Source organism: Palaemon carinicauda, chromosome 38 (genome assembly GCF_036898095.1).
Source record: "Palaemon carinicauda isolate YSFRI2023 chromosome 38, ASM3689809v2, whole genome shotgun sequence".
NCBI classification, from domain to species: domain Eukaryota; kingdom Metazoa; phylum Arthropoda; class Malacostraca; order Decapoda; family Palaemonidae; genus Palaemon; species Palaemon carinicauda.
The window spans coordinates 31,288,044-31,311,896 of NC_090762.1; the positions used below are offsets into that span (position 1 = coordinate 31,288,044).

The window sequence follows — 23,853 nt, forward strand, 5'->3', positions numbered from 1 at the left end:
AGATCTGCACCCTAGCCCCTTTTCCATTGATCATATATACACGAGATCTGCACCCTAGCCCCTTTTCCATTGATCATATATACACGAGATCTGCACCCTAGCCCCTTTTTCCATTGATCATATATACACGAGATCTGCACCCTAGCCCCTTTTCCATTGATCATATATACACGAGATCTGCACCCTAGCCCCTTTTCCATTGATCATATATACACGAGATCTGCACCCTAGCCCCTCTTCCATTGATCATATATACACGAGATCTGCACCCTAGCCCTTTTCCATTGATCATATATACATGAAATCTGCACCCTAGCCCCTTTTTCCATTCAACCTAGGTCCAAAGAGGATCAGGCAATGGCAGCTGATGACTTAGCAGTCAGAATTACATGTACTGCACAAGCTCCCCAAAATCCATTCTCCCTACCTCATAGGGACATTAAGTAGTGAACATTGGTGAAAACACTTTGTGGCGTGAACAGGACTTGAACTTCCGACTCATGAATTGTGAGTCAAGGAGATGTCATCCACTATCTCATTATTATTACAGTAAAGTAATGCCTCAATGTACAAAATTGATTCATTCCGGTGTGGCTTGCGTTTCGTGATTTTTTTTTTTACCTGTACATTCACATTTTACATGTAAATCACCTAATTCCTTCCAAACCCTACAAAAACATTACATTAAATTTTATAATAAAGCTATAACCACTATGAAATACAGCCAAATACATTTGAATCATTCAATTTATCTAGCCTAACTGTTAATACCTGTAAATTAATGAATAATTAGCACATAATGCAATAATAAATGGAAAATAATACAATATATTCAGTACAGTACAGTACTGTATATATATGAAATATACAGTACCATATATACTGTACTGTAGCTCCCCTTACTATAGAGGTGCATTTTCTCTTACTGTATGCATAAACCTGTTTTCTTCAACTAACTAATAATTTAAAGAGTACCTTGTACACTATTTTATTCTCGACTTGGTTGTCAAATATCTTTGTATCATGAAATTTTTTTCGTAATGTGAGACGAAAAAATCTTCATATCTCGTTTTTGCATCATGAAAATTTTGTGAGCAGAAACATTCATATCAAGAAGTATCACTGTACTAGCTTTAACTCGAGTTAGAAAAGTAGGATGGTACAACCTTAAAGGGTTCCAAGCAAGCCCAATGGCTCAAATGGGGAAAGAGGAAATGAAATCAAGAAATACAGCACAGTACAGGTACATTCAACTGTTATCCATGTGTTTATATTTGTGAATTTTCTTACAATGCGAAAACACTAAGCTTAACACCAAATTTCTGTACTGCGAAAAATGCAAGGAATGTCAGTCAAAACGAAAAATTTAGAGATATAAATCGTCAAATGCAGCATAATGTTGATAAGCACATGTCAAAACAGGAAATTTAGCATTAGATATTAAACAAATAATGCTGTACAGCACCGTATTAAAAATTGCCAAAAAATGTGAATCAAAATTTAAAATTTAACCTTAAAAATCAACAAATAGTACTGTGTAAGTTAGGAAATTGTATCAACAATACTCTGAATTATATCCCATTCTCAATATCATCACCTTGAGATAAGCTGACGACTAACCAAAATTTTAAAATACAATCGGTAATTGCTGTTATTTAATGCTCCTTAAATTATAACAAATAAGTACAAAAATGCTGAGGAGAGGAGAGAGAGAGAGAGTGAGAGGAGAGAGGAGAGATGAGAGAGAGAGAGAGAGAGAGAGAGAGAGAGAGAGAGGAGAGAGAGAGAGAGGAGGAGAGAGAGAGAGAGAGAGAGAGAGAGAGAGGAGAGAGAGAGAGAGAGAGAGAGAGAGAGAGAGAGAGAGAAGAGAGAGAGAGAGAGAGAGAGACGAGAGAGAGAGAGAGAGAGAGAGAGGGGGGGGGGGGTTGTAAAATGCAGTTCATCTAGTTAAAATATGAAAAAAGTTAGGGACTTGGGGTCTACATTAGCCAGACTTACCATGTAATTTTTATGGCAATTTTTTTCTATCTGTGATTTAGGCATACTCGACTGTTTCATAAATTAGTTAATTATTATTATTATAAAATGCTAAACTACAACCCAAAGTTGGAAAAGCAGGATGCTACAAGCCCAGGGGTTCCAATATAGGGAAAATAGCCCAGTGAGGAAAGGAAACAAGGAAAAATAAAATATTTTAAGAACAGCAAAAACATTGAAATAAATATTTCCTATATAAATTATAAAAACTTTAACAAAACAAGAGGAGGAGAAACTACATAGAACTGTGTGCCTGAGTGTACCCCCAAGCAAGAGAACTCTAAACCAAGAGAGTGGAACACCATGGTACAGAGGCTATGGCACTACCCAAGACTAGAGAACAATGGTTTGACTTTGGATTGTCCTTCTCCTAGAAGAGCTGCTTACCATAGCTAAAGAGCCTCTTTCAACCTTACCAAGAGGAAAGTAGCCGCTGAACGATTACAGTTTAGTCGTTAACCCCTTGGGAGAAGAAGAATGTTTTGGTAATTTCAGTGTTGTCAGGTGTATAAGGACAGGAGAATCTGTAAAGAATAGGCCAGACTATTCAGTGTATGTGTAGGCAAAGGGAAGGAACCATAACCAGAGAGAAGATCCAATGTAGTACTGTTTGGCCAGTCAAAGGACCCCATAACTCTAGCGGTAGTATCTCAATTGGCGGCTGATGGCCTGGCCAACCTACTACCAATAAAAGTACCACGGATAATAAGAGTTGTCTCTAAACAATACTTGAAAATTAAACCTATTAAGATTAAAACAGACCAGTCATACTGGTATTTAAAAAACGAAACAAGAATTATGTGAACAGAAAAGCATTTGCAACAAGTTTGACTTTCTAAAGTACCATCAATTAAACCCCCAGATTGAGAAAATCTTTCCACATTCTGGTCACAGCTAGAATAAAATTTCTAGAATGCTTTTTAACATTGAGACTTATGATGGAGAAGGCAAAACTTAGAATTAACTGCATATTTAGCACTATGTACAGGATATTACAGTTTAGGAAGATCTGAATACAAAGGATTGTCTGAATTAGGAAAAATTGTATGCGACTTGGACAAAGAACTAACCGAACAGCAGTACCAGAGATTAACATCCAGATGAGGGATAAAGAATTTAATATACCAAAGTTTTTGTCCGACTGTAAGCAGAGTTTTGAAGGGGGTTGTTAAGTGTAATTTTTCTGTATGATAAAGTAGTCATCAGACTACTGAGATGGTCATAGATTTTCAAAGGGTTTGACAAAAGGATTTCTTCTTAAGTGAAGTAAAAACTGGACTAAGAAGTTAAAGAAGCTGATAGCCAGGTCAGAAGTGATCAACGGGAACCCATGAAAAGTTAAAGGTTAAAAACAATGCACCACGGACACTGCAAAGAAGGCTTATTGGTCTTTCCGGTGTTTTGCACTACACACTTTGTGATAACTCCACAAGGGGAGGAGATTTTAGAGAATGCATAGCTTTTACCAAGTGTGGTACCATACTCTTGTTAAAAGAATGAATCTCACACCTCAGTGGATTCATAGATGTTTTTTAATTTTTGAGTTTTCTTATTAGAAGGGACTTCACTGTTAATCTTGTAAAAAATTGGTTTTTCACGTCTTACTTGGGCATTATATCGAACTGAGTTGAATATAGAAAAAATACAAATGGAATGAAATACAGTAATACATTACATTGTGTTTTAAAGAAGTGTCCTTTTTACTGGTTTTTTGTATAAAAAGCATTCTATAGTAGTTGTTTCTGTATTGGTATACTGTAATTCATGCAGAGGCACATGGAACAGGCAACAAAATGCCATTTTCTGCTCCTGATGAGAAAAATTAACAAAAGGGTGTGTTTAATCATGAAAGCAATGATCCTGTCTGTTTAAAGGAAGAAAATGTTTGTAGTTAGGAGAAATGAGAGTAGGAAGAGAAGGAAAAGTCATTAATTCAAGGAATCTGAATATTACTGCTTTCTTCAAGTAATTGAACAGAGAAATTACGTGCCAGGTGTTGGTGAATGTTCATGATAGGAGTAGAAACTCTTCCCAAAGCTCAGTGAAAGAGTGAGCAAAACATTACCTACTAGGAAGCCACACTGGAGCAAGAAAGATAATTGAGAGGGTAGGTAGGGATGAGTTTACTGACTTGACTGCATTGATTTTGATAAAAGTTTCATTTAGAGGAAAGACAAAAGGCAGTTGCTCCTAAATATGAGAGCAATATTCCAAATATCAAAGATGACAGTAAGAAGAGAGCCTGTCTCATCTTATAAGCACAAGTCAATTTTTTGGCAAATATTTAGCAATTTGAATTGTGTTTTTAAAACAAGTCTGCAATAACCTAAACACCTGAAAGACTTTGTAAGTTACATTTCTGAAGAATGATATTTGCAAATGGGACAGATTTATGCCTGATTCCCTTTCACTGTGCAATTGAAAAATATCTCCTGTGTTTTGTTTTGAGTCATCAACATTGAAAATCTCTGATGTCTTCATCAAAGAATCTACCTATCACTGATATGCTGATTGCTTAATGGCAATTTTCCTCTAAACCGCTGATGAAATTGAGAGACTAAAAGATAATATGTAAATTATATACTGAACATGATCTTTGATAAACCTATAAATGTGGAAGTGGAATGACCCCTGTCTTTGCTTTTAATAATGGGATTTACTATATTCAAATGCTTTTAGATGAGAAAAAATTACATTTACTGTTGGGAGGATACTTGGGGATTATTTCTTTAATTCTTTGGTGTTTCAGATTAGAAATTTAAACAACTTATTCCCTCATTTGTTGGATTTAATGTTTTTTTTTTTTTTTCATTTTGAACTCAAATACTGTTACAGTTACATTTTGTCGAAAGTCACTGAAATTAGTGAGTTTGGTGTATTGGCATAGTGCAAATCTGTATTTTATAACAATGTTTACTTTGATAAATACTTGCAAACTTTGTTCTGGTAATCCTAGTGCTGCTAGACATTTTACATAGAGTAGCAAATGTGTGTTTAAATGTCATGTTGAAACCGAACTTTTGTTAGGTTGTACTTCTGAAGAGTATGTTAGAGGACTATGTATATTGTGATTCCTATTTTATATTTAGTTTTAGTCTGAAGTAGATAGATGTTTCTTGATTTCAACTCTCTTCCTTACAAGATTCTCATGTATTTTGATAAATCTTTATACTGTTTACTGAATATTATTAGTCGTTCTTGCAAAATGTTTTTTTTATTTATACTGTTGTATCTGGAAAGGCCAACAAATATATAATATTGTACATGATGTGAAATGAACCTCAAAAGAATTCCTTAATGTTATGTATGATCATTTAGTTCACTAACCCACACACACCTCGCACTTTTAGGTCTAGCCTCGATTCACGGAGCACTTTTGGCACGAGGTAAGCCCCCTCACACCCTCCTTATTTGATAAGGTAGTTTCTTAGTGTTCCAAGGACAAATAGTTGTCCATAGAAGTTTTTCTATCATTGTTTTTTTTTCAGGAGATTAAGGTGAACTATTTACTGTATACAGTACAATAATTGCATTGGCAAGATTTTTTTTTTTCAGAATTTAATTTTCACTGTATTTGCCTGTATATTTTATTCAGCATTATATTGCTTATAACTCAACTCTATATTACTTTAGATAAAAAGAACATGGTAACATCAGTTGGATTTTGTCTTTGCAGACAAAAGTTAGAGCTTTGTAAAAGTGACATGGTTCATTTTGTCATTATGAAAGAAACCAATGTATTGTGTTATTAATGTTAAACTGCCAGGAATTATTAATATTTTCTACATTAAAAGTCTTAGAACTCTTAACATCAAAAGCAAAGGAGCTACTGCTTTTATGTCAGATCATGATAGACGGCTGGTTAAAAGGAGAAAAATATTTAAAGGTATTGAAGAGTTTGAATTTGTAGTAGATTTTCTAAATGTCCATTTTAAATTGAAATGGTTGGTGATGGTGATGATAATTACTGAAAACATGGAATACTATATTCACATGGAGCCACCATTTAGGGAATACAGTTCTCTTAATAGAAAATAAGCGAAAAGTAGTGATGTGATTAAAAAAAGAATTGAGTCAAACTATGAATATACAGTATTGTAAATACATAAATAATTTATCTTAAACGTTTGAATAACAATAGCAAGTCAGAGAAACTATGGAATTGTGAATGGTGCCTTTAAATAAAACTACATCATCTATTGAGCTCAAAAGCATATTAGTATTAGCATTAGTAATACTTCTTGAAAAACCTTTTCCATAGTCCGGCAGTAAAGGGAACAAAAGACCTGCAGCATTGAGCTTTATGCCACTCTGGCACTTGAATAAAATTGAGAATCATGACACTACAAAACAAGTAGCAAACTCTAAATGTAGAGTTGCAGTCACTTAAAGTGACAGTGAAAGCTTCTTATTAAGATAAAATCTAGTAAGATTACCAAGCAAAGCATCAACAAAAAATGGTTCAAGCTAAATGATGATCATTACTGAAGATGACTCCTTTACTTTGGTGCAGGTTTTATGGATTCATTTATTGTGGTCCTAAGGAAACCATATTGTTCCCATCTGAGACTGATAGAGATGGTATCAAGATCTTGAATGAAATATACAAAGCTATTTGTTCATATGAGATTATGAAATTCCTTTTTTTTACTAAGGAGTATCTTCTGACGTAAGCCGGAAAGTGTCACTGAACGTGAATAGCAAGGTAATTAACAGCTATATCAGACAGGTGCAGGGAGGGAGTCACCAGGGAGGATTCACATCCTTGCCTTCTACCATTGTGTGTAGAAGTCGTGCTCAGCATTGTGCCCCTCTACAGAATCTTTCACTTATGTATAATTATTGATAAATATTTCTTGTTTTGGAAATTTTTCTTTCATATCTGCTGTATCATCATCCCTTTAAAATGTGAGTATTCTCACAGAGCAAGAGATATGAGCTGTTGGGACACTTGAGAGGTCATAAATCTCATTAGTTAGTACAGTTATCTTGGAGAAGTGATCTTGACATCTTTATCTAAAGGAATTTTGTCATTTGAGAGGTCTTCTAGGACTCATAGCAAGGCAAGATCCTCCTATTATAGACTACCGGTAACTTGTTTGGACTTATTAAGGGTGTTTTGTTGCCAGTGAATTTGATGACCGAGGGACATGTGATTCCTCTGTCTTTAGCCAATTCCAGTAGCACCTGCTTCCATCTCTTGACTCAGCAGAGATTCTGCATTCAGAGGAAAGCAAGGCAACTCCACTTTATGTTGACTTAAATTATGAAAGCTGACAAAAAAAAAAAAAACTCCTGCTGGGCAGACTCAGATCATAGGGTTCATTTTCTGCCTCTAGATGAGGGACCAGAATACCTTTCAAGTTCTCACCTTTCTTTGCAACAAATGGAGATTCTTGTCATTATTATTACTAGCTAAGCTACAATCCTAGTTGGAAAAGCAGGATGCTATAAGCTTAGGGATCCTACAGGGAAAGAGAAAGGAAAATAGGGAAATGGATAGAATACTGTACATGTAGCGTGCCTGACTGTACCCTCAAGCAAGAGAACTGTAACCCAAGAGACAGTGGAAGACCCTAGTACAGAGACTGTGACACTACCCAAGACTAGAGAACAATGGTTTGATTTTGGAGTATCTTTCTAGAGGAATTACTTATCAGCTTAAGTCTCTCTTCTACCCTTACAAAGTGGAAAGTAGCCACTAAAAAATTACAGTGCAGTAATTAACCCCTTGAATGAAGAAGGATCTTAGTGTTGTCAAGTGTATAAGTAAAGAGGAGAATGTTGAAAGAATAGACCAGACAATTCAGTGTATGTGTAGGTAAAGGAAAAATGTGCTTTAACCAGAGAGGGATCCAATTTAGAACTATCTGGCCAGTCAAGGACCCAATAACTCTATAACAGTAGTATCTCAAGAGGTGGTGGGTGCCTTGGCCAACCTTGCATTTTGCCACAATCTGGGGACCATGACATAAGATAAATTGGATCTCACACTCAAGTAGAGAACAAAGTACACAGTCATGCTGATAAAAACGGGGAGTTGTAGTCCTTCTGTCAGATTCTTTACTTATCAGTTCATGAGGTTACAGCACAGTTTCTGTCTTGGCAGGAACAACCAGCTCAGCTTTGGCAAGTTGTCCTGGGTCCTTGAATTAATTCAGGTCTCATGGGTGCTTTCACCAATATCCTTTTCAGCTGTGTCTAAGGCAACAATGGACAGCCTTCAATCTAGTACTCTATTATTATTATTGTTATTACTTGCGAAGCTACAACCCTAGTTGGAAAAGCAGGCTGTTAAAAGCCCAGAGGCTCCAACAGGGAAAATAGCCCAGTGAAGAAAGGAAAGATGGAAAAATAAAATGTTTAAGAAGAGTAACAATAATAAAATAAATATCTCCTATGTAAACTATAAAATCTTTAACAAAACAAGGGGAAGAGAAACAAGACAGAACAGTGTGCCTGAGTGTATCCTCAAGCAAGAGAACTCTAACCCAAGATAGTGGAAGGCCATGGTACAGAGGCTATGGAACTACCCAAGATTAGAGAACAATGGTTTGATTTTGGAGTGTCCTTCTCCTAGAAGAGCTTCTTATCATAGCTACTACCCTTACCAAGAGGAAAGTAGCCACTAAACAATTACAGTACAGTAATTAGCCCCTTGAGCGAAGAGGTGTTTGGTAATTTCAGTGTTGTTAGGTGTATGAGGAAAGATAGGAATCTGTCAAGAATAGGCCTGACTATTCAGTGTATGTGTAGGCAAAGAAAAAATGATCGATAACCAGAGAGAGGGATCCAATGCATTACTGCCTGGCCAGTCAAAGGATCCAATAACTCTCAAGCGGTAGTATCTCAACGGGTGGCTTTCATTTTCTGCCTCTAGATGAGGGACCAGAATACCTTTCAAGAAGCGCAGGATGTTATGGGTAGTAGGTTGGCCAAGGCACTAGCCACCCACTGAAGTACTACTCACTAGAGAGTTATTGAGTCCTTTGACTGGCCAAGATATTATTACATTAGATCCCCCTCTGATTACAGCTCACTTTCCTTTGCCTACACAAACACCAAATAGTCTAGCCTATTCTTTACACATTCTCCTTTTTTCTCATACACTTAACAACATAAAATAATAAAAATATTCTTCTTCACTCAAGGGGTTAACTACTTCACGTATTGTTCAGTGGCTACTTTCCACTTGGTAAGTGTAGAAGAGAAAAAGTCTCTTTTAGTTATGATGAGCAGCTATTCTAAAAGGACACTCCAAAATCAAATCACTGTTTTCTTGTCTTGGGCAGTGCCATAGCCTCTGTACCAATGGCCTTCCACTGTCTTAGGTTCTCTTGCTAGAGGGTGCTATCATACAAACTGTTCTTGGGATGTTGTAGCCTATTAGTTACGTCTCTGCCTGGTGATTACCAAACTCATTAGTTCCTTTAGTGTTTGCAGTCTCATCATCCTTGTGAGCTAAGGATGAGGGTTTGACCAAGCCTATAGGTCTACCTGCTGAAACACCAGCAGCTATTGCCTGGCCCTCCCTGGTCCTAGCTTGGGTGGAGAGGGGGCTTGGGCATTGATCATATGCATGTATGGTCAGTCTCTAGGGCAATGTACTGCTTGCTAGAGCAATGGCACTGTCCCTTGCCTCTGCCATTGATGAGCAGCCTTTAAATCTGTTTCCTTAATTCATTTCTCACTGTTGGAGCCCTTAAGCTTATAGGATTCTGCTTTTCCAACTAGGGTTGTAACTTGGCTAGTAATAATAAATAATAATAATTCTAGCTAGGTCATATGATGATAACCTCACAGTGAGGCTTCTGTTAAATTTTCCTTCAAGTATGTTCTTGTACACAATGACGTAAGAAGGGGGGTAGGCACCTGGACTGCAAATGAGCATCATCTGCACATTAAGATCCCAGATATCTGTTCTGTAATTCTAACCCTACAAGAAGTTAGGGATTATTTAATTGGCCATTAGATTTTGTTGATGAGCATTTAAAGCTTGAAGCAGAAGATGGGGTACAGATGGGTGCATTCCTAAAAATTGAGAGATGGAAAACTAACATGAGTTTCTGTGTGTCATAATACTTGTTACCATCAGAACAGGAGGAGCTTACTGAGTTAATGCCCATGCCATGGGTGTGAAACATTTCATTTTTTTTTTTAAGATATAAGATATTCTCTCTGTTTACAAGACAGTTGGACGAGTTGGTGGTTTTCCATGTCATGGAGTTGTCAGCCAGATACACACTCGGCAGGAGGAAAGTTGTGGCAGACCAGCTCACTCATCAAGGTTACAATTGCTGGAACAGAATGCTCCCTGCATTTTTGTGCAGAAGAAAGGGGTGTGTGCACTGGTAATCAATCTAGTTTGTTACACCCTTGCAATCAACTTCCATTCAACATTTGTTGGGTGATCAACCAAGTCTTAAGACTCAGGTAGCTCCTTGTTGGCCTCTATCCACATGGTATCCTATTTCTGTTGGTCAGTTTGTTGAGAGACTCTCTCCTTGGTCCTCATTCATATATTAGCTCTATCTCATGGGGCACCACTAGTCTGGAAAGTTGTTAGTGCTTCACAGTTGATAACTATCTAGCATATCTCATAACAGTGAGATTTTTCATGCACAGTATTGCAAGCTGTGTGGATATCTCTTAAATGCTCTAAAAAGGAGTATGCCACACAGGAATTGGATAACTTTTATAGTCGATGTTTTGGATGGAGTCTCTCCAGTTGGAACATCTCTTCACTAAATCATAGACTTCCATCTACACCTTCATAGAGAGACATACCTCCCAGTCTTTTCAAGAAAAGGCTATCACTCAGCTTTAAGCCACACAATTAGACCAAGGGAGATGGAATTTTGACCTATGCGTGCCTTCAATACTGATCAGCAACTTTGAAGTCTTCCCCACCCTAAGAACTTAGGCCTCCAAAGTGGGATGTGACCTGTTCTCTCTATTTAACTTTAATACCTTTCAAGCCCTGAAGAATGACTTTAAACAGGGACTTCATCCTCATGGTTGTTTACTTGCTAATCTTAGGATTGCTAGATGAGTAGGTTAGCTTTATTACCTTTTCTACCTGGTCTTTCGTTTGGATGTCTGCTGGAGTGTTTTGTTTTCATGTGTTCCTGATTTTCAAGCAAAAACTTGGAGCTTAATATTTCTTGATGAGATTCAAGTTCCTCTGGGAATTTGGAGGTGGGTTTTTAATGAAATTCTTCTGTGCCCCTTAAACCTTATCTGGGACATACCCAACATCCTAAGCCCAGGTCTCCATGCCATTTTGTTGATAATGGGAGATATAAGAATAAGGTGTCCAAGAACTTTGAGATGATAAAATTTGTGTATGACTATTGCAGATAGGAAAAATATCATACGATTCGGGCTAGTACTCATGATGTCAAGGACATTGACTCTACACTTCGTTTCTAAAAGGAACCTGTCGATTTCTCAGGTGGTGAGCACAGGACTTGTTGAGCATGCTTCACATATTTTGTAGCTTCTCATTTTTAAAGATGGTATGAGCCTGGGGATGAAAGGTTGATTAATAGGCAATTTCTTTCCTTTAGTGCATCAACCAGGCTTAATACTGGCAGAAATGGACAGGCATACAGATATGCTGCTACAAAGAACACCCTTTCTTTAGAGAATACTTTTGAATATAAGGGGTCAGTTGGTGAAACTTTTCATCCAAATACATTGCTTGCAATGGACCAAATTGATGGTAAGCTCCCTTTGACACTGTCTCTCTTTCTGGAGAGGAAGAATGGCACTTCTAATTTCCCAAGTATTTTAAAAGTTTTTTCCTTCTAAACTACTACCAATTCAGATCATAACAGCTTCACCATTGTGTTTATGGTTAATAGGAGGCAAAAACCATCTTATCCTTGCTTTAGTTTGGTCGAGGAAAAATTGAATTTCTAACTATTGGGAGTTTAAAGGTTTAAAGGCTCCTTAAGAATGGCAGAGGCGAGGGATTGTGACAATGCCCTAGTTAGCAGGACAATGACCCTAAAGACAGACCATATATACAAATAATTAGAGCCCAAGCCCCTTCTCCACCCAAGCTAGGACCAGGAAGGGCCAGCAATGGTTGTGGATGACTTAGCATGTAGACCTATAGGCTTCACCAAACTCCTCATCCTTAGCTCACAAGGATGATGAGGTTGCAAACACTAAAGAAACTCAAGTTTAGGCGGGACTTGAACCCCAGTCCAGCAAGTACCAGACAGGGATGCTTCTAGTAAGCTACCTTAACTTATTGGAATGTATACAGGTGATGCTCAACCTGGGTAACCAAGTGGGTTTCAGGGCACTATTTTTTCCTTACAGTACTGTAGAGTATCCACAACCCAAGAATTTAATCTTTTTGATGAATGTCCTGTCTAGATTGAAAGTAGTGAAGATGTTTATCAGATTTTCTTAGCTCCCAAGAGATCATCTATAACTGAGTATTTGATGATTAACTGACAAAATAATTATAAGATTTCTTTTAGGTTTTTTTTGTTAGGAGGAATTTTTACCACCATTAATTTTGCCTTGATTGATTTCCAAAGCAAGGTTCCCTTTCTTGCTTTAATTCTACAGTACTATACCTTTTTTTTTTTTTGGTGGCGGGGAGGTTGTAAAGTAATCTCATTTATCAAGAGAAATTTGCACATCTAAACAAAGTACTGTAAGAAAAGGAGCCATGGAATTTGAAAGTAGCAATACTGTACTACCAATAGATAGGCCCTTAAAATAATGGAAGAAATTACATTAGTCAACATATACTGTTGGGAAATTCTCGGCTAAGCATCTTTCAAAGATAAAGTTATTAGCATAATTAATACTGTCAAGAAGTTTGAATGCAGAGGGAATGAGAGACTTGGTATATTGTACTGTGATACAATGGCTCTTTGATGGTATGGATGCTCATGAACTAGTTTGTTAGTGGCAGGTACTAGGGAATCTGTAGTTTTTGTTTTGAAATTCATCTTTAGTGTTGTTGAATATTAAGAATCATGAAATGCATGTATAGTATAATATTACATGTAAAAAGTCAATCATGAAGCTGGAGCACAGTGAGATCAGCTACTCAATTACCCTCTTTCAAAACAAGACTGTCATAGATATGATTCAACACTTCCTTACTTGCTTCAAGAATTTTGGATACTAAGGTTGTTAAAACTGAAATGATATTTTCATAATAAAATAAATTTTTGAATATTTACCTTTTGGTTATATAATGGCCAAGTCCCTGGACGCCTCGGCAGGAAATTCAAAATCTCTTGCGCACCTAGTGCAGATATGCCAGGTGTACCCCAGCGCCCTCGCGGTACCATAGGTAGAACTATACCCAACTAATTCAGATTTTCCATGCCCCATGGTCTGTAGAGGGGAGGAGGGTGGGTCTAAAACTTGTATAACCAGCGGGTAAATATATTAAAAATTCATTTTATTATGAAAATATAATTTTTAAATATGATGAAACTTACCCACTGGTTATATAATGGCTGATTGACACCCATTGGTGGCGGGTCAGAGACAGCCGTATAATTGGAAATTCACTTAAGAGTTACATAAACAACTTAAGCGGTTCTAACCTGATAAGGAAGCTGACAGCAATGCTTTGCCTCATTTTGTCAGCTATCCTTAGGAGATCCAGTGATCCACTCGGGGCTGATGATCTCTAGGAGCTGTCAAACGGCACAACCACCTATAACATGATACGACCTCAACTAATACCCTTGTTCCGGGCGTTCTCTAGGAACAAAATGACCACCTGACTAGGTCAAAGATTGCAGATGATTGCTGAGCAATCTTCAAATACAATCATAAAAATATATATAACAGTTCCAAGAGAAGAACAGGGGTACTAGGAATTTAGGGAAATGTAGTGGAGAATGTTTCACCTACTGCTGCACTCGTTGCAAGTGATCCCAAAACGTAGACGTCTTCATAAAAAGACTGGACACGGTAAAAGTAATGCAAGGCGAATAGAGGATTACCGCTTCACAAGGCTGTATATGCGATGCTTTGCAGAGAACAGTTTAGTTTAAGTTACAGAAGTTTCTACAGCTCTAACTTCGTGAGTCTTTACTCTTACAACATCTTACGATCTGTCACCCAACCGTGCGGAAGAACCTTTGTGATCAAGGTCCTTACGAGATGATAGAATGTTTTAGACATCGATAGTGCAGGCTTCTTGACCGTGCACCCAAGAGCTATGAATACCCTGTAGACTCAACTTCTTTGTTCTTGTCCAATAAAACTTCATCGTTTTAATTAGGGAAAAAACTCTTCTCAGCCCATCCCAAACCAAATTCGAGAGAATAGTGATCCCGAAGGATTTAGGCTATGGATGAGAAAGATGTTTGTTAATGAGCAAGAATCCAGGTTGCAAGGTACCTATGGCTTAACCAATGTGAAGTCCGAGTGCTTGCTAGAAGAGTGAACTTCACTGACTCTCAACTATGGTAGACTTACTCAGAAAGTCTCCAAAGTTAGGCCTTAAAAAGAAACCAAGGGTAAAGGGTCGGATCTGTCACTACCGCGAAACTCCAGAAACAAACCCTAAATTCCAGGCTGGCGCATTTTGCTGATGCCTCCAAGTCCTCTCAAATGATCTGAGAAGACCTATAAGGTCTCTATTTGATAGATCCAATCTTCCGCGTCTGAGGACAGATGCCCGCATACTCCTGTACCTTTGATGGCCGGGGAGGAAATAAAATGTGTTTTCTTCTAAGGTCTAAGAAAAAATATACCACTTGTGTTAGAGGTACCTAATGAAGAGCCGCTCTAGCTCTACACCACTCCATAAAACACTCTAATTGGGTTGGAAAACCTTGAGGCAAATGTCCTTTGTACAAGCGAAAGCCTCAGCTGTCTCCTTCAAACAACCCTCTAGATCTTAGGGGTTTTCCGAAATACTGGAGGCAGCTACGCCTAAAGTTTGAAGGTTTAACATAAAAAGTTCGTGATCCTGACACGGGGAAAAGTACTAAAGACATGCTTCCAGCATGGTTCCCAGCATGAGTTCAGTATGGTTCCAGCATGCTGCCTACACCCAACATGCTGTGAGAGAAAAAGAGGGATCTAGAACCGCCTCCCAAAACTTGTCCATATCGGTCGCAAGAAACCGATATTAAAGCTAGGCTTGTTGAAAAGAAGCATCAACAACGTGAACTTCATGCTGTGAGGCTAAGACCCGATCGTGTGTAATCAGCGAGTGTTCAACAAACCTAAAGCCAAAGCTTGACACGAGGGAGCGTTAGCTGCGAAGCCAGAGAGACGCGAAGGAGAACAATAGTCTGTTTATACTGCTGTGAGAAAGATTTGACAGTATGCGTCTAGCATGCGACCATAATGTCGCATGTGCTTGCATTGCCGTAAGGTGTCAGCGTGCCGTATGCGTTCACCTTGTCGTGTGGAAACAGCGCTGTGTGTGAGCCCCGCTTGCTGTAAATCTACAGAGTGCTGCGTGGAGGCGACAGCATCTCGACCGGTCATTAACAGAAAGACGGAACTGATTGCCGAGAGTTGTCCCATGTAGGATGCGTCCGCATGAGTGAGAGTCACGTGTCCCGCAGACCGCGAAAATGGGACAACTCGTTGAAAGGATCAACTTAGGCTGTCAGCGTCCAACATACGACCAGACTGGCGTCTGCGTCTGTGACTGCGTGAGAGACCAGAACCTGCATCTGTGTCTGCGTGACGTCTGCCGTAAGAAAGAGACCAGACTTCTACAAGCACCCGCTCTAATGTTTCTCGTAACACGAGCATATCTCTGCGAGGAAGCGTTACTAAGCATAGGAGAACTATGCCTTCTGACACTGGTCGGAAAACCCTTTCTTTGATCTCTGGTAGTCCTTAGACTCTTTAGGAGAAAATTTTCTCCCCCCGAGAATTGCAAAACTAAACACAGATGAAATAGACCTCTTTTAGCTCAGATCAAAGCTACACCCACGGGGTAGCGAGTGTGCCAACCCAAGCATGGGTGAAGGCCGGGAGAGAACATCAACCGTAGTCCTGAGAGCGACCTGGGAGAGTCCCTATGATATTTCAAGCGCGCCTTGTGCGCGAACTGAACGTATCCAATGCTGTGAGATACCGTTAACATTAGTTGCTAGACCTCAGAAGAACGTAATAAAGCTTTCCCCAAACTGGGGGAGGGAAAGAAGTGTGAACAGAAGCAGACTGAGCACCTTTTCCCCCGAAGAACTATGTGTCTTACACGATTCTGGTGCCGACACGTCGCCTTCTTCCGAAAAGAAAAAACTTCCGGCGAACGTTAGATACTGCAGGATAAGAAAACATACGACTCCTGAAAGGTCTAGGACAAATTGATTGGTGACTACCAAGTCTAGGTTTTGCGACTTTCGATGAGGGCAAAGCCTTTCCTCCCTGAAAGTGAGTAAGAATCCAGAGGAAGAGCTAGGATTGTATGTGACTTGTCTGACTTCCGCTTCTATCGTGGAAGAAAAAACACACTCGATTGCTTCCTGTTTAAGCATCAAACACGTTTGCTGCGAAGGAAAATTCTGTTCGCGTGCATACATGACGAGTAACTTCCTAGTCTGGAAGACAGGGAAAACGTAGACAGTCATTCTCGTCAGGCAACTGCATTCTAATATGCAGAAAACAGTTACAAGATCCATGATACCATAGCGATGACGAACTGATTGCTTCAAGACATTCCAACTTCGTCATTCCAAAGTGGAGAAAGAACGTCTTGGACTGCATCAACAATATCGCTCGGCGGAACAGACGTTTAATGCACAAGGTCCGCGAAGAACATCAGCCTACGGACCTTCCTTCTCCCAAGGGTTGGAATGTATAGAAGAGAAATAGGACTAGAGGCAAGGTAAACACGAACAAACACCTCTCCAGAGCACTGCGCTATGTTTACGAGTCACTAACAAGAGCGGTTTAAAAGCATAATACCTTAAATCGTAAAGGATCTGCCCATGGTGGGAGATATACTTTTACTTTCTACAGTATTCTCATAAAAGGCCTTAATGCCCTTTCTGTTGTTGCAGCTGCAAGCGCTGTATCAATCTCTATTGTAAGGTTCGTTATTTTCCTGAGAATGAATTAATGTTAATTTATTAATTTATTTTACCATTAATTTACTAGGCCAATGTTCCCTAAAGGAGCCCTTTGGGTTAAAGCATCTTGCTTTCCCAAACTAGGGTTGTAGCTGACTTGTAATAATAATAAAATAAAATAACTAGAGACACCATCAACTCACTCTGAAGTCGGAACGAGGAGCAGCAGGTAAAAAATATGAGGCAAACTCTTTTAGAAAAATTCTCATGAGTTTCTGAAAGTTATTCCCTTCCTTTTACAATCTCCTCATGTAAAAAATATGAGGGAAACTCTTTTAGAAAAATTCTCATGAGTTTCTGAAAGTTATTCCCTTCCTTTTACAATCTCTATCCTAGGAAGAGAAGTCTTGATTCTTAGGAATCCACTCCTTATGATTCTGAATTCAGACCTCAATACTTAGAGGTTTTAATTCTAGTTCTCACAACCAAGAGTTAGAGCCGGCCTTGGTCCGAGAATATAAAATCTTTCTAGTTAAGATTTATTTCTTAATATAGCGCCTGGAGCAACAATAACTTAACACTAGACGTTCATGGTCTGGTAGACATCAAAGTCTATTGTCATAGGTAGCGAAGCGTCCACACAGATGGTGAAGCGCCCACCTAGACGCTGAAGCGTCCACACAGATGCTGAAGCACCCACACTAGCGCTGAAGCGTCCACACTGGCGCTGAAGCGTCCACACTGACGTTGAAGTGCCCATACTGACGCTGAAGCGTCCACACCGACGCTGAAGCGTCCACACTGATGTGGCGCTTCGCTCCATTCCGTAGACGTTACACTTCTGTTGCCGCAACGTTCCGATGACGCTACACCGGCTCTGCTGCCTGGCGAACGTCGGCACGTCTGTATAGACTGATACTAGGTGCTATGAGCAGTAGGTTTGCGTTGAGTAGGGAATTGAAGTAAAACCTCCACTTTCCCCCACCAAGGAACATTGCGGTTGGTAGGCCGCCTGTGCAACAACAAGACCTCACCGTTAAAGACACAACGCCTGTGCAACCGTGTTAAAGACCGGAATCGAGACATCCAACCGCACTGCTAACGGCAGGCTGAAAAGACTGCATAAACGAAGATAGATGCTGTTTCATGCCTAACTACAAAGATCAAGGATCAACCTTAGGCGAAACGTATTCGGCATTAACTACGTCAAACCTTAGCGCTTACCACTGTCGAGAGACGACACCCATCAGGTGGCGGTGGCGGCACTGCGTCTGCGCCGCATGAAACGCAACACACGCTGAAAAAATCTAATTTTGTTTTCAGCTTAGTGCCTTTAAAAACACTAATACCTTGCTTTATCTATCGCGAGGGTGAGCGTTCTGGTGATCGACAGAAAACGCTCGAGAGGACTTCAGTTCGGGTCTTAAAAGACTGTAACGCCTGGTTACCCTCTCGATTCCTTTCACCGTTTGACTTAACTTCTCCCCTGGGTCCGGTAGCTTGACAGAGATCTAAGGCTAGGATAACGACAGGTCCGAATAGAAGCCCTCTCCACTAAATAAAATTCACTGCACAATTTATCACTAAAAAATTTGCACTTTACTCTTTGGCACAAAGATAGTTTCATAATTACCTGAAAACCAAAGAATACACTCTCTCAAAGGAAATGAACTCCGTAGGGAGAGACTGAAAATTCTGTTACTGGACAATTGTTTGAATGGGAATACAAAAGTACCGAATCCCATATAAATGTAACAAAATATTAAATATTACCTTAGTAGGTATAACATTTATAAAATAAAATAAACCCTTAAACTAAGGAATTCCAATAAGAGATGAATCATCACTCGTATTATTTGGAACATTTACACTTAATATAAAAACGATCTTAGTATTCCACAACGGAAACAACGATAAATAGAATCTACATCGATTCGTATAAACATAAAGTGAAAATTAACTTCCTTTAATTTCTGACTAAGGAAAAATACTGACAGGAACAATTAATTTCAAAATAAAAGTTCCTTTTATGTAGTACAACTAAAAAACTTGAGAAGTAAGAAGAATGTACTATTCATAAAAATCTCTACGAAATATCGTAATATTGTAACAATACTGATAACTTCGTAACAACTGAAAGCTAGTTAATCTTAGCAAACAGATTGAAGATTACCTTAAGAAAACTATTAAAAGGATAAAATTTTCTTAGATTAATATCCTTTAATTAAATTTATAACTTAATATTTCAAACGAAAGTATTCACTTATAATTCTTTGTAAAAGCAAGACGGACTTATAGCCTACGACATAAGGCTGTGACGTCATCAATGGACGAGAAGTTTACCTTTCGTCCTATGCTTTCGTAAGGTTTAAAATAGGTCGATAAACCTTTTAATTTTACCTTTTAAGTTATAAATACTGTACGTGATCACATTCAAATAAAAGAAAAAAGGCGAAAGCCTAAACTCAAAAAAAGGAAATACATCACCAAATAACGTCCAAACAGAGTAAAAGCGAGAAAGAATTTCCAAAAGAACCAATGGCTACGCCGGCTGGGAAAATCTGAATTGGTTGGGTATAGTTCTACCTGTGGTACCGCGAGGGCGCTGGGGTACACCTGGCATATCTGCGCTAGGTGCGCAAGAGATTTTGAATTTCCTGCCAAGGCGTCCAGGGACTTGGCCATTATATAACCAGCGGGTAAGTTTTATATTTAAAAACCTATTTTATGAGGAAGAACTTTACATAAATTCATAAACCTCAGCCTGAAAATTTGTTAGAATAATTAGATAAAACATGAGCAAGGAGAGATTGCCCTAGCTTTGAGGAAGAGAGTCGTAAATAAGGGCTCTTTATTTTTGAGATGAGATTTTGGGTGTGTATTGTTGACCTTTGGGTGAAATGGCATGAATTCTATAAAAATCAAAAGGATATCGGTTGAAATTTTGCCTGTAGTAGGGAAACATATTTGATCCTTTTCAATTTCAGTTTTGTTGGTGTAATAAATATCTATTGATTAAAAAAAATGATTTAACATGAGTACAATTTAATGATATTAGATTCAAAACTACATTTCTAACTGATTGACAGTTGATGTACAGTATAATATTAATTTAATTTTGTTTCAGATACTCAAAGCAGCACTGGAGAGGAAATTGAGTTTAGCAGGTTGGCAACAGAACCATCTGAGATGTCATCTCTTACTGCCTTTGCAAAGAAAACAGCAACGGAGTAAAATGTGTTTTCAGGGAGCATAATGAACCTCATATTGAAGGCTTGTTATGATTGTTTGCTGTAAGAATGAAGCAGTGAATCAAATTTTTCCAATATGATCACCAAGGTCCTTGTGGTTATCAAGTTTGGATGGTTGAAGAGGTATTGAAAACAATTTTGCTTGCGTATGACTTATACAGCCCTCATACACACAGCAAGACAAAATGTTTGAATAATGAGGAAGAATCTCAAAAGAAAAAGTTTTGAAATCCTATTTTCATTTCATCAATGATGATTTTTACATTGCAGTGTTTGGAGTTTTTCATTGTAAATGTTGGAAGATCTGTTGAGAGCTATGTGGGAAATTTATTCTCACTTATATATTTGCATTTAAATGTAATAATAAAGGGCAGCTTTGTTTTCTTTAGATAGTTCTATGTAAAACTTTTATAAAATGTATTTTTTGATCTTGGTACACCTTTTAAAATCAAGTAAGATATGTTTTTTATCATAGGTTTTTAGAATTGAATAGGTGTTTATTTTCATTTTACCTATTACTGTATATTCAATAAATCTATAAATTTATTTCACATTCTAAAAATTCTCACTTTTTAGAAGTATTAGTATTTGTTACCTGATTACTTTAAGAAATATTGTATTTTTTTTATTTTTTGTGCCAAGTATAAAAATCTTGTAATTTCATATATACACAAAATATTTTTAGAAGATAGCTCAGGAGCTAATAGAATGCATCATAGTGCTTAGAATATATTTTAAGATATATTTAGTGATGTCAAAAATTTTAGCTACTTTACAATGTTGTCGAACGTTCATGATTTCTTGTCCTCCAAATTACCTCACTTTTGGTCGATAATTATTTTTCATGACATTTTTATCATTAGTTGTTGAGCTTCAGTGTCAGATTTATTAAGGAGTATTTGCTCTATAGTTTCAAGTGACAAGGAAGGATTGTAATAACATCATTTTCATTGTTGCACTTTGAGTTTAGTGGCCATAGATACAAAATATAGATTAATAAGATACTACCGCTTTGGTATTTAAAACTGATACTTTATATCTTTGGAGTCTTTCCTGAAGAGATAACTTTCATTATTTCCTTTCAAAAATGGAAATTTGACTTTCCAAACTCAAACTCTTGTTTTACATTGTTGAATTATTTTCCACAATCAGTTTTTACACATTTTAATGTTTGGCCATCAGTAATATTTTACATCTTTACTTTCTGTGGAAAGTAAAATACCTAGTAAATGATTCAGTTTTCTGTAAGATTTGTAAGTAGAATCAAAACAGATTACACAAACTGATTCTTGAAAAATGTTTACTAAATCGTTATACAGTAATTCTTTGCATTTATTGCTTCTACTGTATTCATGTATTTCTCTTCATTAATTCTTGTGTAAACCAAGTTTTTTAAATACATTAGGTATTCCTTCAGATTGCAGCTATCAAGATCTTACTTTTGAGATAAGTAGAATATATATTACAGATTTTGCTCCACTGGAAATGGCAAATTAGCCAGTGCTAATGTCTTTATTAGGAAATAAACTAAGTGACTTGTCATGTTATCATCTGTTATTCTCTGTATGCAGCATTCCTAGTATCAATCCATTATAATACTCATACAAATTAAACTTATTTGTTAGAATTTCATGAGCAGGATACATTTGAACATACAAACAATGTAATGTGCACAGATGAATCCAAAACTCTCACAGGGTAGGAGTTTGCAATATCCTCAGATAAGAAAATGCATTTCCATGGTTTCTGTATTCTTAACAGAATTATCTATTAAGTTTGAAATTTTCAGCAATTCTTGAAGTGCCAGTAAGATCTAATATTTATACTATACTACCCCTATGAGAACTAAGAATATTAGTTCAGCAGTTTTGTTCAATAGTTAATAAATAATTATACATAGATTACACTAAATTGGTATGTGTTGGTTCTCATCTCTTATGGGTTTTAATTGAAACAAATAAGATGTAGACAACCCTGCAAAAGATATGAGAAGATCAAGCATAAAATTTCCCATAAATGAAAATATGCCATCACAGAAGTCAATTTTAACGCACAAAAATAATTGGGCATGTGAAATGATGAAACAATAATAAAAGAGGTTTATAAGTTGTATCAAATCTAAGAACTGGGCTAAACGATTTAAAGAACAAATACTTGATGCCCAGTTCCTGTCTGTAAAGGATACTTTACAATAAACAGTAAAACCTATTTTGTGTAGAAAGCTAAGATTTAATCAGATTTAATTAGTCTGAAATATCCAAAATAAATTGTCAGATTCTTCTATCTTTGCACATGGGAAAGTTACAACTTCAAATGAAATAGAGCAGACTTTTTTCATTTTGTAATGATCAAAATTTTAATGCTAGCCATATTACAAGTAAGATATTTAGCCAGATGGTCCAGTGAAACTATCTTTTAAAACTAACTATATAAATTATCTAACACAACTCAGACCCAGAACTGTTTGTACAGCATATGACATTTGATAGCTTTTGTAAATGGTATTCAGATTAATAGTAAAATCTTCAATAGAGTATTATGTACTCATCATAGACAGCTAAAGATGGCTTTGCCACATGCATACCTTGACAATTCATTGAATGGGACACTGCTTATGTAGGTGACTTGAACATAAAATGTTTATAAAGCACAAACCTTTTTTGGAGGTATTTTGTTATCTTGTGTATTTACTGGTATTTATGTTGTCTAAAGTCTTCTACTTATAGTATGAATCTTGTGTAATCTGGATTGAGTGCTTTTAATTGTTTTATAGTTGCAAGTAATTGATGTTTATAACTTATTTATGTATTCCTAATAAAGTAGATGTTAATATACTTTTTAATTAGCCTTAAATTTGTTACATTATTGGTTTATATTTTTAAAAAGTATACCTTATATTACTGTCATTGTAAGTAAAGTATCAACCTACTATCAAGAACTGGAAAGCAACAATGTTATGTGTTGGTTTCTTATGAGAAATAATAGTACTAAATACAATTTGAGAAATACTTTTAGCCCAGACAGAGGCCTTAACTAAATAGATGAAGAAAATTAGAATATACAGTAAGAGCATAATCCAGAATTTGCAATCTGCCAAGACCTGTAGGTAGAAGTTTTTTTTTAATATACAGCATATATATATATAAAACTAGCCCCTTCATGTGCACCCTTATTTCAGCCTATTTTCTCTATCTTATATGATCACTAAATCAAAACGATTCAGATTGTGAGTATTATTTGAGGTTAATGCGTTGTGTGGTCTCCAAAGACTTTTAAAAGGCTAGAACAGGGAATCCATTACAACAAATACCAAGGAGAAATTGTCTCGCTACCGGTCTGAGGCCAGCGTATCACCATACAAAGTAAAATTCAGTGTGTATAGTGTATGGGGGAGACCCTCAAGTTCAGATGCTATCAAACTAGACACAGCACCAACAATGCTGAAATTGTCTGGCTAATGATAATGCACCATCACCGAGAACCATCACTACACTGGAGACAGTGCTACATGCATATCAACTTGTGAGTGGTCACCA

The 23,853-nt window shown here is 37.3% G+C and overlaps 2 protein-coding genes across 5 annotated transcripts in view; one reads left to right on the forward strand and one right to left on the reverse strand.

Moving 5' to 3' along the window:
- The window catches only part of wls (Wnt ligand secretion mediator), a 64,414-nt gene extending 41,267 nt beyond the window's left edge, over positions 1-23,147 (forward strand). For 2 of the 3 annotated variants that reach the window (XM_068362036.1, XM_068362037.1), the window contains 2 exons: positions 5,388-5,423; positions 20,194-23,147. In XM_068362036.1, the coding sequence (XP_068218137.1) occupies positions 5,388-5,423; positions 20,194-20,300 (143 nt within the window). In that variant the 3' untranslated portion in view covers positions 20,301-23,147. The remainder of the gene's footprint in view (positions 1-5,387; positions 5,424-20,193) is intronic. The other variant, XM_068362038.1, reaches the window with a different exon arrangement.
- LOC137630524 (SCY1-like protein 2) overlaps positions 1-23,853 on the reverse strand; it is a 332,551-nt gene that overhangs the window by 190,191 nt on the left and 118,507 nt on the right. The gene's annotated exons all lie outside the window — the stretch shown is intronic.